This window comes from Hyperolius riggenbachi, chromosome 3, assembly GCF_040937935.1.
Source record: "Hyperolius riggenbachi isolate aHypRig1 chromosome 3, aHypRig1.pri, whole genome shotgun sequence".
NCBI classification, from domain to species: domain Eukaryota; kingdom Metazoa; phylum Chordata; class Amphibia; order Anura; family Hyperoliidae; genus Hyperolius; species Hyperolius riggenbachi.
In genome coordinates this window covers 97,115,458-97,129,428 of record NC_090648.1, presented here as the reverse complement: position 1 = coordinate 97,129,428, position 13,971 = coordinate 97,115,458, and the positions used below count along the sequence as shown (strand labels likewise).

Below are 13,971 nucleotides of genomic sequence, written 5' to 3'. Positions count from 1 at the left end.
AAGCCATGTGTTGAGTGCAAATACTGATTTTTCCCCTGACATTGAAAGTATGACTTCTTCCCTGTTCTGCATTGAACTCTAGTGTATTAAGCTTCAGCATGAATCCCGTGCACTGATGGCAGGATCCCTAATACAACAAAAAAGGTTTCCTTGTAGGCTACCATGGAAGTTTAGTGGATAGCACACTTCCCTTGCAGCTTTAGGGACCCCGGTTCAAATCTGGACCAGAACATCTGCCTGGAGTTTGTACTGCATGTTCTCCCTGTGTTAGTTGTCCTCCTCCAGTTTCCTCCCACATCACAAAAAAACAAACTAACTAGTTAACTGACATAAGACTGGTAAGGATTAGATTGTGAGCTCTTTAGATGGGGCATCCCTGGGTCCCAGCAGGTCCCTGGAGTCGGCTGAACTTCCTTGTGTGGAAGTAGCACATATGCTTATTTGTAGGACAATTAAGACACAGAAATCACCATTTTCATTTTGGCATACATATGAAATCGGCGCCGGTAGACTTGGGCACAGGATACAGCCGGTATATGGCTGATCCTGCTTCTGCACAAGTCCGGGCCGTATTAATTACTATTTCCCCTCCAGGCCGCCATGGATAGTGAGGGAATGAAATAATTCGGCTTCCAGCTGGAAGCCGAATTATAGTGTTTTAAAAGCAACTGCCATCTGGAGTCGGGAAGGAATTTTTCCCTTTAGGGGCTAATTGGACCATGCCTTGTAAGGGTTTTTTCGCCTTCCTCTGGATCAACAGGGATATGTGAGGGAGCAGGCTGGTGTTGTACTTTATACTGCTTGAACTCGATGGACGTGTCTTTTTTCAACCAAAATAACTATGTAACTGTAACTTCGGCTCCGTCTTCTGATGGAGCCAAGGTTACTCACTGAGAGCCTAATACAAGTAATTCCTATTCAAGTCTATGGAGGCGCCGGCTGCGCCCAAATCTAGTAGCGCTGAAAAGCACTGCTCCGTTCATTTTGACAGAAGACACAGCACACACAATAGGTTTTCTAAACACAACTACTGCCGCCCACAAGTGACAGTAAATGGCCGAGTGCATTACAGATGGGTGCTAATCTACAGGCCACAGATGTGTTCTGTTGCTATAGAGAAGCATGATAGTGCAGTGCACAGCGTCATGACGTGGCGGGATGTGTAGGGGGAACAATCAGCTCGGCCTGCACTTGGCTGAGACTGTCCGGCACTACAGATCTCTCGGTGACACATTGAGGACGCCATACGCACACTAGAGTCTTTGCAGAGATGTCCCCAACCAGCTGCGTCAGCTAAGGAACATCAAACGCGTGTACAAGGCTGCTTAATTCATGCAGGTACTGATAGAAGCCAGTCAGCTGCTTTAATATGTTGGTATCATTCTGTGGGTGGCAACAGTGCAGTGGTAGAAAGGCGTTTCATAGTGCCACATGCCACAGCAATATTATCCTGTGCAGACAGGAGGGTAACAAGTGGCAGTCTGTGGTTAATGACCACCTGGAAATTGCTGCTGCACCTGCAGTAGATTAATGGACAATTGGCAGCTGAACCTCGAAGTAACAGCAGAATGCAACTGATTAGCAATCTGAGCTTTCCCTCTGGTAGTACATGTTTTAATGGTTCCAGAACTAAAGTGTCACATTTTTTGAAGGAATTTCTACTTCTATGAATGACCTTCCACACAAGTTTACTGCTTCATCACAGAGTTTCTTTTAAGGTACTGGCCCTTCTGGCAATATTTACTCACCAATGTCATTATCAAAGGTATTCTCATCAAACTGCGGGTGTACATAGATTTCTTCCACCTTGAAACCTTGTTCCTGTTCTCCCCGCTCAGTGCGGATCGTCCGGCCCAGCTTGACACGGATTTTGTTGGCGGTCAAACTGAAAAAGAAAGGTGTCTGTGCACTGAAAGAACATAATAAGATCTAGATTACCACTAATGAAAACAGCTAAATACTGTACTTACCTCACCAGGCAGTGGGCAGCTGTCAGCACCCAGCAGCGATCGATGAGGGTCCCCCCACAAAAGAAGTACTCAGCCCGCTTGTGCACTTGAAATAAAGATGCCATCCATGGGTGAGAAGTGATCTGTGTACCTCGGCCTCCAGCAATACGGAATCGGGGCTGTAGCGGTAATTGGGCCCTTCGGACGCCACATGTGGCTGAGAAACAAAGCACAAAAATTAGAGTAGGACATTGAGGCTGCATTAAAAGGTTGCTGTGTTACAGCATGAAGTGGTGTCATTGTCCACACAGCCACATTGTCTGAAATCACCTCATGCAGCTTATGTTCTGTACTGTATCGGTTGGATGACTAGCTGTTTGTGGCTGGTGGAACCAGTCAACATACATGATGTTAGAGAATACCAATGAAGAATGTTGTGTGGTAAAGCCAAGATAAGATGCCATTATAATCTTTCTATAGTTGACGCTTTGGCTCTGCTGGAATTAAATTAGAATGGTTTGTACACTAACTATGCCTTGATTTAATGTGTTTAATGTGCACTAACTTGTCAGTCTGTTGCAAGAATGTCCAGTTTATGCAGTCTCCCATCACAACGTCTGAGGTGTAACACAGCAGATTATTTTGGGTGATGCCAATAAGGAATGGTACTGAGGCTCAAAACTTTGCAGTGTGAGGATGTTATGGGTTGTTGGAAACTTAAAGATTGTATGGACAGAACAGGTGAAAGCCTCAGTCTATATGGGAGTCATACTGCATTGTGATTGGGTGACAGAGCTGATGCAAGGAGGAACTAGTGCCAAAATACAGCAGTAATGTCCATGATATTGTCAGAGTGAGATTGCCAGGAAAAGCAGAGGTGTAACTATGGAGAAAGAAGATATTGCAGGGTAGCCCAGGTTTATGGGGAACACCGATATCTTATTCTACCGTCCTCTAATACAGGGATCTTACCTTTAGGGTAGGTGTTATTGTGGCCACACTTGTTATGGGTCGGGAAAGTCACTGTGGTTGTACTGTTGTGAGGAGGCAACTGTGGGCAAACATTTGTCCACTGGCATATGCCCCACCCCCCCTGACACTGAGGTCACAATGGGGGAGCAGAAACAACTTCCCGATTCTCCAGGTGCCGTCTTCCAGCATCCTGCAGCTCCCGGCGGCTTTTCTGTGTCCATGCACGGCTCCTAGTGTGTCACCTGACCCAATGTAGGTCAGGTGACATGCCGGGATCCATACACGGAGGACGCCAGTAAGCCGCTGGAAGCTGCAGGATGTGCAGCAGATGGCCCCCGGACAATCCATAATTGGTTTCTGCTGCTCCAGGAGGGGGTAGTTTGTGCTATTCTAGCGCCGGTTCAAGCACCCGCCAAGTACATGTATGCGGCATCAGGCAATCCGCGGGAGTTTGCTGTACAAGGCTTTGCATAATTTCCCATAATCCATTTGTGTCATAATAGCTGCCTATAAACTAGAAGTAGCCCATGTCCCATTACATCATATTTTATATAACGATCTCCATGGTACTTACAGCATCGAGGGACATCACAGAATTCCCAGCCTGTTTGTGTTCCATTCATCACATGACACCAAGGACGGACATCCTCATCCGGATTCCTGTGTAATGCGCACAACAAAAATGGCTGCTGCTTTAATAAGAATGTGACTGGGTCTCACAGAGGTAGAACTAGGTATAGGAAAGCAAGAAGCACACATGGTTCTGCACTAGACTGAAATCTGGGGGGAAGTTCATTCCGTTATTCCCATGGTTGGCGCTCCTGTGAGAAAAATCAGTGTGTGAAAAATATTCTTTACACCCCCAGGACATTTTCATTGTGCCCCTCATATGAAAAGGAAGGTCTGTGAGGCTTGTGACATAACAATAGCAGGGGCGTAGCAACAGGGGGTGCAGAGGTAGCGACCGCATTGGGGCCCTTGGGCCAGAGGGGCCCCGAAGGGCCCTCTCTCAACTACAGTATTAGCTCTCTATCGGTCCTGTGCTCATAATAATCACTTCTATAGATGCTTTGAATAGTGGTAATCATTAACAAACTGTTTCCCATTCCCTTCTTACACCTCTGACACTGTAGTTGCCATCGGCAGGTTTTGGTGCGCAGTATCAATTGTTATGTATAGGGTGCTTGGGGGGCCCCATTGTAAAACTTTCATCGGGGCCCACAGCTCCTTAGCTACGCCACTGAACAATAGAGATGGTTTTGAGCTATTTTTAGCACTCCTTTAGAGGTTTAGGATACAAGATGAAGCATGTGTTCATTAAGGCTGGTTTTACACCTGGCCTTTGCGTTTGCGGTGCGATGTTTTACCCTCATTGCATCCCATAGCAACGCAAAAAAGTCAATAATTTTACCCCGTGGCAGAGTGCCCCAGCAGGGCCATATGCAAAGCGCCCCCCTTTATACTGCATTAAAATGGTAAGGTTGAACAACCAAGATTGTATGGTGTGTGGCCAAAATAGTTTCAAGCAGACCTAAACTCAGAACTTCCCCTGTGCTCTAAAATATAAGTCACCGTATAATAACCTTTAAAGACAAACATTTCTTTGCAGATTTATTTCAGGAGTTCTATGAGCTGTAACAGTGTGTCTACTTCCTGCTTTAACCACTTGAGGACCACAGTGGTAAACCCCCTTAAAGAGACTCTGTAACCTCAAAAACATCCCCTGGGGGGTACTCACCTCGGGTGGGGGAAGCCTCCGGATCCTAATGAGGCTTCCCACGCCGTCCTCTGTCCCACGGGGGTCTCGCTGCAGCCCTCCGAACAGCCGGCGACAGACCCGACTGTAAAATCAATATTTACCTTTGCTGGCTTCAGCGGGGGCGCTGTGGCTGCTTTCCGCTCCGAACTACACGGAAATACCCGATCTCAGTCGGGTCCGCTCTACTGCGCAGGCGCCGGAAACTTGCGCCTGCGCAGTAGAGCAGACCCGACGGCGATCGGGTATTTCCGCGTAGTTCGGAGCCGACAGCCGTCAGAGCACCTGCGCAGGAGCCGGGAAGGTAAATAATGACGTCATCTTGTACGGAGGGCTGCAGCGAGACCCCCGTGGGACAGAGGACGGCGTGGGAAGCCTCATTAGGATCCGGAGGCTTCCCCCACCCAAGGTGAGTACCCCCCAGGGGATCTTTTGATGTTACAGATCCTCTTTAAAGACCAGGCTGTTTGTTTCATAATTAGCCACTGCAGCTTTAAGGCCAAGCTGCAGGGCTGCACAACACAGCACAGGAGTGATTTCCCCTCCCCCCTTTTCTCCCCACCAACAGAGAGCTCTGTTGGTGGGGTCTGATCGCCCCCCGTGCTTGATTTTTTTTTTACTTATTTTTTACTATTTTTGCCTTTTTATTCCCCCCAATCCCCTCCCTCCCCCCAATCACGCGATCACCTGTCATAGGCTTCTGTCTATGAGAGCCGATCGCTCTCTTGTCCCCAAGGGGGACAGCCGTGTCACACGGCTGTCCTCAGTACAGCGTTGCTGCTGATCGCAGCGCTGCACTGTGTAAATAGACGGCAACCACGGCGTCTAACAGTCTCCCGGGCGGCAACAGCCGCTCGGAGACTGAAAAGGGGGCGGAGCTCCGCCCCCGAGAAGGAGATGCGCGCGCACCCTGCGCTCGATCACTTCAGTAGCCGGCTCCAGGACCTGACGCCAATTGGCGTTAGGAGGTCCTGGGGCTGCCGCCGTGGCCATGCCCATTGGCATGGAGCGGCCTTAGAGTAGTTAATGGAAGCAGACAAAGGGTTAAAATCCTGTGTTTACATATTAGCTGTGTTTGCCAAAGTACTACTAAATTTTTGTGCTGACACAGCTGAGAGGTCAAATTACACTTGTGATTACTTGAAGGTGAGGGAGAATTAGACAGGCTTTTCTCTCTAAGAACACACAGGGTGCATTTCCCTCTGTTCCTTGTGTCATGTGCAAGAGTTCAGGTCGACAGATGAGAGCCGGTACCTGTCTTACAGTATACATGATGTTGTCACAATATGCATCCATTAATAATGATAATAGGTATTCTATACCAGAGATAGCACTCACCTGCAATAGTTGTGGCTGCCCAGACCAAGACTGCGGGCAGAGGTGATCCAAGAACTAAAGGCTTTGGTCTTCACCAGTGGAGAGTCCCAGCGTAAGCAGCTGACACCCGATGAGGTGGTACTGTGAGACCCCCGATATGACGTCCCTCGCTCTGAATAACAGTCTTGGGTGTCTGTACAGGATAAAATATACATTGTGAGTGTGAGTATTATAGCTAAGTTTTAAGTTCAGCACCTTTTTAATCAAAGGTTGGTCAGCTGACCAGGCAGCACCAATGATACACTAAGCAATGTCAGTACTGTCTGATGTAAGCAGGGCCGGCCCGCTTATGAGGCGGGGTGAAACTTTTGCCTCAGGCGGCAAACTTCTAGGTGCGGCACCCGCCCGTCCGTGGGTGCAGGGGGCCTGCCGCCGAGCCGGAGGGGTAGCGGGCAGGACGGGGGTATTGGGCCTAGCGGTGGGGAGGGGAGTCGGACCCCCCCTCCCTTGCCTGGGTTCCCTCGATCTGCGCTCCCCTCCAGCTGTAAATAGTTAGGAAGCAGCCGATAGTAAGAGGCACGGGCGGGGAGCACTTACCTTTTCCCGCGTTCCAGCGTGCGCTCCACTGACGTCACTTCCTGCAATGCCGTCCACTTACAATACAGTGGGCGGCCGCGGCGAAAAATGGGTGTGGCTATCCCGCATAAGTGGGCGTGGCCATGACATGTGGGTGGAGCAGGAGGGCGGATTGGGGCGGGGCTGTTTGCGGGGAAAAAATGGATGTTGGGGTGATTGAGGCGCGCGTAGCGCGCCGAAAGATTGGCGCGGCCATGACATTGTATGGGCGAAGCTTAACCGTAGCACAGCAAATATAGCCAACTATGACCATTAAATAAATAATAAATGCAGCAACAGTTACCCCAGACACCAGAAAATAAAAACGCAATTTGGGCCACATTTCAGCAGAAATCAAACGCAATTAGGGCACATTTTCAGCAGAAATCAAACGCAATTAGGGCACATTTTCAGCCGAAATCAAACGCAATTAGGGCACATTTTCAGCAGAAATCAAACGCAATTAGGGCAGAGTTCAGCAGAAATCAAACGCAATTAGGGCCACATTTTCAGCAGATATCAAACGCAATTAGGGCACAGTTCAGCAGAAATCAATCGCAACTAGGGCCACATTTTCAGCAGATATCAAACGCAATTAGGGCACAGTTCAGCAGAAATCAATCGCAATTAGGGCCACATTTTCAGCAGATATCAAACGCATTTAGGGCACAGTTCAGCAGAAATCAATCGCAATTAGGGCCACATTTTCAGCAGATATCAAACGCAATTAGGGCACAGTTCAGCAGAAATCAATCGCAATTAGGGCCACATTTTCAGCAGATATCAAACGCAATTAGGGCACAGTTCAGCAGAAATCAATCGCAATTAGGGCCACATTTTCAGCAGATATCAAACGCATTTAGGGCACAGTTCAGCAGAAATCAATCGCAATTAGGGCCACATTTTCAGCAGATATCAAACGCAATTAGGGCACAGTTCAGCAGAAATCAATCGCAATTAGGGCCACATTTTCAGCAGATATCAAACGCATTTAGGGCACAGTTCAGCAGAAATCAATCGCAACAATTAGGGCCACATTTTCAGCAGATATCAAACGCAATTAGGGCACAGTTCAGCAGAAATCAATCGCAATTAGGGCCACATTTTCAGCAGATATCAAACGCATTTAGGGCACAGTTCAGCAGAAATCAATCGCAATTAGGGCCACATTTTCAGCAGATATCAAACGCATTTAGGGCACAGTTCAGCAGAAATCAATCGCAATTAGGGCCACATTTTCAGCAGATATCAAACGCATTTAGGGCACAGTTCAGCAGAAATCAATCGCAATTAGGGCCACATTTTCAGCAGATATCAAACGCAATTAGGGCACAGTTCAGCAGAAATCAATCGCAATTAGGGCCACATTTTCAGCAGATATCAAACGCATTTAGGGCACAGTTCAGCAGAAATCAATCGCAATTAGGGCCACATTTTCAGCAGATATCAAACGCATTTAGGGCACAGTTCAGCAGAAATCAATCGCAATTAGGGCCACATTTTCAGCAGATATCAAACGCAATTAGGGCACAGTTCAGCAGAAATCAATCGCAATTAGGGCCACATTTTCAGCAGATATCAAATGCAATTAGGGCACAGTTCAGCAGAAATCAATCGCAATTAGGGCTGCGGCTGCAAAAAGAAAAGAATTTACTCACCTGGCAGGCTGGCACTGGCAGAAGTCTTCTCTCCCTGGTCTCCTCTCCCGGCCGGCTCCTCAGGCGCGCAGTTCCCACGGAGCTCCCTCCCTGGCTTCCTCCTCCAATCTCCCGCGCTGATTCATGCAGGGCTACGGGTCGGGAAGATGGCCACCCGAAGCCCTGTACTGGAGACATAGTCTCCAGAGCAGGGCTTCGGCGGCGGCCATCTTCCTGTAGCCCTGCTCTGCTCTGCCAGTGCCAGCCCGGCGGGGCTGCGGGGAAAAAGTGACGTCACGCCGACGTCACGGAGCCGCCGAGGCCCCTAAGATTGTGAGGCCCCAAGCGACCGCTTGGTTCGCTTTATGCATCGCGGCGCCCCTGCTATGCTGTGTTCCTTTTTTTCTTTCTCTGCCTGAAAGAGCTAAACATCAAGTATACAAGTGACCGGTTCTGTCCAGTCGGGACCCAGTCAGACTATAGCATAAACTTCACTGATTAGGAATTACAGCCATAAAATAAAATTAGGAATTACAGCCATAAAATACTTACCTGGCAGAAAATGGCTTCTGAGAGCAGGAAAGAGATAAAGAAAAGGGCCAACAGTTCATATGTTTAAAGAGAACTAGTGACGCCCCCTCCTGGCACTGCTTTCCTGCTATGAGGATACATAGCAGGAAAGCAGAGCCACAAGAGTGCAGACTTGAAAAGACATCACAGAAGACTGACTCAGCTATAATCATTTTGGGGCAAAGCTAGGCTGAATGCTCAGTCGGAGATTCTTATCAGAGCTGATAACAGGCAGACTGAGCAGTGAAGAATGAAATAAAGAGCAGAGTAGGTATTAACTGTCATGTTCTGATTGAAATATATGGTAAAATACATGAGGGTGCTTCGTCTCTGGTTCTCTTTAAGCTCTGGCATACTTCAATGAATGCGTCATTTAGCAGAGACAATGAAACAGTAAAAACTTAAAAAGTAGATTTAAATACTGAAAAAAATAAAACTGTGGGATATCTAAAAAAGTGATTTTTAGGAGAAGGAGGGGGATATATACAATTGTTTATACTATCAGTTTACTTTCACCTCATGTTTCCTTTAAAGATCTCTCAAAATCTGACACCTCACTGGCCCCGTCCGCAAGTCCCAACAGCTGTCTGGGTCCGTGCTTCGCACATGCACAGTAGCTAAAGGCATGGACCAAGCTACACAGAGACAGTGTACGCAGGGACACTTGTCTCTTATTAGGTAGGATTTTAGGAGATGGAAGATAGATACCATTGTTTATCTCATCAGTATATTTTCACCTCGGCATTCATTTAAAACCACATTTAAAGACATCCGAGCAGTCTAAAGGGGCCCATACACTCAGCTGATTTTCTGGCCGACCGATCGATCCTGATCGATCGATCGCAAATCGGTTGCCCAATCGACCGATCGATGGCCGATTTCGATGGATTTCCATCGAACTGGCAGGGTGGAAAATTTAGGTCAATCTGATGAGATTGCTTATCAGTTTGCATTGGCCTTAATGGAAATCTGATGGCAAAAAAATGCCATCAGATCGAATTTCAATAGATTTCAAACTGAAATCTATTGGAATTCTATCCTGGTAAAAAATGTTCTAAAAACGCATCAGATAGATCATCAGATGCATTTCTTATCTATCTGCTGCCAATCTGACGAGTGTATGGGCACCTTTATAGTGTTTCATTGTATACAATGAACAGAGGTGACAAAAGTATAAGATTAGATTAAATTTGCCATTTAAGTTGGTTTTTAAGCTCATTTAATCTAATCTTATACTTTTGGCGCCTCTGTTCATTGTATACAATTTTGAATCCACCCTTGGTGGAGGGTTGCTATCCTTTCTTCCTGTCTACAGAGAGCGACTTCTTAATCCTGAGTGGGGTCAGGACAATCTCCCCACCTGCCTTTACAGTGGTTGCCTGCTGGTGACCCTGACTTGTGAGTATTTAGCAATACAAACTTATTGCCACCTTGTCCAGTACGAATTACACTATTGGGGCTCTTGGTGTTTCCTGTTTTTATAGTGTTTCATATTCATTTTTTACTGTGTTTAATGTTTTAGAGGAGAAAATAATATTTTGAGTATAAACACACTTTACTGTATAGCTAATGTAATAGTATTGAATAAGGTGTGGAATTCAATAGCTTTTTACGGGTCACGATGTACTTTGCAGGGCCTTCGTTAGAGAGCTTTTTGATACTTTTTGGCTCACTACAAAACCACAAAGTACTGCTCAGTTTTCCATATTCCATTTCGGAATTCTGCACACTGATCTATTTCCAAAAAAGTTGGTACATGCAGTGTACAGGCCAGCATCCAGTTCAGACACCAGGAAAATCTTGTACCCGTAAATTGTTCCTTGGCAAACGGAAAGACGTGTAAACAGTTCCTACCCTGACCTTTGTCAAATGACTTAAGAGATCACAGAATGTTTTGTAGATAGGTCATCTCGAGGGCATATTATTACTACGTCAATTCACTTCTCAAAGCCAAATGTAGCACTGTAAACAAAAGGGTTATACAATTTCCTGAAATCATTTCCAGATTTGTGATTTGATATGATATTTGGAGTCTTCCATAAAATTGCCTTAAAGTGGATCCGAGATGAAAAACTAACTATAACAAGTAACTTGTCTATATATCTTATCTAAAGTTTAGATAGTTTAGACAGCAAATCTAGCTGTGAACAGCTTCAACAGAATATGATTATTTCTTCCTGTGATACAATGAGAGCAGCCCTGTTGTTTGTAAACATTACACACAGGCAAAGCTGATAGCATCTCCAGCTCTCTGCCTGTGACAAATTAACTCTGCTCTCCTCCTCCCCTCTGCCTCTGAAATCTCTGGCTAGTAACCTCCTCCTCCTCCTCCTCCTGCCCAGACTGATATCTCATAAGCCCTTGCTACAGTGCCAAGGTTCTCTGAAAAAGCTGTGGGCGAGGCTTGTTTAGTTTATAGGGAATTAGAGTATTAAAACAAAAAAAAGTATTTGGCTTGAGGAATGCCCAATAAACTATATGAAAGAAACACAATTATGCAATGAGTAAAAGTTTATCTCGGATCCACTTTAATCTAACAGGATTTCATGGAGAACATTGTGACTTTACTAATACACATCATTATAGTGTTTGCATCATGTCTTCCTGTCATTAAACACTAGTGCCTGGTGCAAGCTATGAAGTGAGGTGGTCCATTATCGAAGTGACATCACCTGATAAATTGCTCATGATGAGGCTACAACTGGCCACCTTACTGTAATATGGTAGTATACAAAAGTTCATAGAGAAAATATAAAGGCTCTTATTAGACGTATTACAGGCTTAAGACTCACCTTTGGCTGAAAGGTATGTGGAGCCATATAATATTATCCACCCCCTGACTTCCTAGTGCCCGGCTATGTCATTAAGCTATTCTTAGAGGAATGATGTTGTTCTGTGAAATGTAAAACTATAGGCTTGCTATACACCAGCAGTTCTGGATGTAAGTCTGCCATCAGGAGCATAAAGAGATCATTTGGATATTCAGTAGTGATGCATTGTGGGAAAACACAGTTACAAATTTAAATCTGAATTATCGCAAATACCTTCTGTTTTAAGAAGGCAAACCACACTAAACATTGCTTTATTAGGAGAGCTTTTGGGTCTCTTTTGGTCCCCTACACTTTCCTAGTGGTTTTGGGTCACCTTGAGCTGCTTGGGCATTCTCTTAGAGGTATAAAAGTCATCTGACCAAGACAGGGCCGGGCCCGAGGCGAGAGAGGCTCTAGCCTCAGGGCACAGTGTAGGATGGGCGCACAACTCACTCAGCTATCATTCCCCTATTGTGTTAGAAACAGAGAGAAATAAGAAAAGGGCATACATGGCAGTGACTGCAAGCCAGATAACTAGAGATTACTCTCCTACTCTAATAGCAATCAGTGTGTGACGGCTGGGGTGGGAGGGATGGAGGGGCGCACTTTGGTGTCTTAGCCTTGGGTGCTGGAGGACCTTGTCCTGGCTCTGGACCAAGTGGAAGTTGTAGCCTCGCCAGGGCCTGTTTAAATCCGCTTGCCCCCTTCCCCCTCTGGGTTTTGCACTCACTTGCCACACGTCCACCCCAACTGCGGCAATTATTATTATTATTATTATTTAGTATTTATATAGCGCCAACATATTACGCAACACTGTACAGTGTATATATATATATATATTGTCTTGTCACTAACTGTCCCTCAAAGGAGCTCACAATCTAATCCCTACCATTGCCATATGTCTATATTATGTAGTGTAAGTATTGTAGTCTAGGGCCAATTTTTTAGGGGGAGTCAATTAACTTGTCCGTATGTTTTTGGAATGTGGGAGGAAACCAGAGTGCCCGGAGGAAACCCACGCAGACACGGAGAGAACATACAAACTCTTTGCAGATAGTGCTCTGGCTGGGATTCGAACCAGGGACCCAGCGCTGCAAGGCGAGAGAGCTAACCACTACGCCACCGTGCTGCCCTCCTATTGTCATAGACTTGCAGGAGCGGTCACCTGGTACAAGCAATAAACGTAGTAAAGGATTGTGGGTGCTGTAGTGCCAATGCATGTGGAAGAAAACGCATCCCTTATTGCCAAGCCGCCATCACGTGTCCCACTAATCCGACGTACAGCAATCTGCAATATGTAGTGCTGTAGTAGCCTTCAGCAGCGATGCAGCCAGCCAGCCACACATAGTGCAGGGGACTTGGAGCCGTTGAAAGTCCAGCAGCACAGAAGGACCAGGCAGAGGTTGGGGACCCTGGGGCAATTGCTTCCTTTGCCTTAATGGTATCGCCCGCTTTGAGCCTCGCCAACATCTTTGCCTGCCCAGCAGTGTTTTTATGGAAGCTTGGAACAACTCCTGTACAAGCTTCCAAAGCGGGATCCATCAATAATATCCAAACTGAGTAAAGAATAATAAACATGACAGCCTCCATAGCCCTCTCACCTTGGGTTCCCTTTAAGGTTAAGTTCTCCTTGGCATGTATATCAAATGCTCAAATCAACAAATCAGGTTTTAGCTGTTAAATGACAATTACACAGGTAATTACACAGGTTTCAAAAGCAATTTCCAGAACTTTTACTGAGAAATTCTGAGCAGAACCTCTTGATACACACCGGCTTTGCACTGAGGAACACTGCAATGCTCCCAGCTGTATATTCCACCTTTAGATACATAACACCAGGGCTTTGCGTCACCATCAGGATTCCTGTGGAGGAAAAGAGGGTACTTTAATTTATATTTTCTGTATTTCCAGCTTTTTATGTCAGGCAATAATTTACATACAGGTGCATACAGCGCAAAGGAAGAACTACTTCAGTGCAGCAGTTACTTTAGCCGTTGGGGGGCCCTGGGCTGAGGGGCCCACCAACTACTTACTCCCCTTTGTTGATTGTTATTTTGTATTGTTATACCCTATATTCTGTTGTACAGTGCCACAGAAGAAGGTGCTGGCACCAGGCCCGGATTTACATCAAAAGAGCCTATTGGCACAGATGACCTGGCACTCTATACTTCGCCCTGCATGAACCTACAAACACCCGCTGAACCGCACTGTAAGTGTGCTAGCTGTCCAGCTGTCACTTCTTCCTTAGTTCCCTTGCCCGTCATAGGTAGCTACAGTTCCCCCTTTAGTATTAGGTAGCCAGAGTTATCCTCAGTATTAAGTAGCTAAAAGTGCCCCAAGTATTA

The 13,971-nt window shown here is 46.2% G+C and overlaps 1 protein-coding gene across 5 annotated transcripts in view; it reads right to left on the bottom strand.

The window, feature by feature from the left end:
* Positions 1–13,971, bottom strand: part of PLAT (plasminogen activator, tissue type) — a 125,010-nt gene that overhangs the window by 7,335 nt on the left and 103,704 nt on the right. For all 5 annotated transcript variants that reach the window (XM_068274639.1, XM_068274637.1, XM_068274642.1 and 2 more), the window contains 5 exons: positions 13,398–13,489; positions 6,016–6,187; positions 3,496–3,581; positions 1,971–2,166; positions 1,749–1,885 (listed from right to left, as the gene is read on the bottom strand). In XM_068274639.1, the coding sequence (XP_068130740.1) occupies positions 1,749–1,885; positions 1,971–2,166; positions 3,496–3,581; positions 6,016–6,187; positions 13,398–13,489 (683 nt within the window). The remainder of the gene's footprint in view (positions 1–1,748; positions 1,886–1,970; positions 2,167–3,495; positions 3,582–6,015; positions 6,188–13,397; positions 13,490–13,971) is intronic.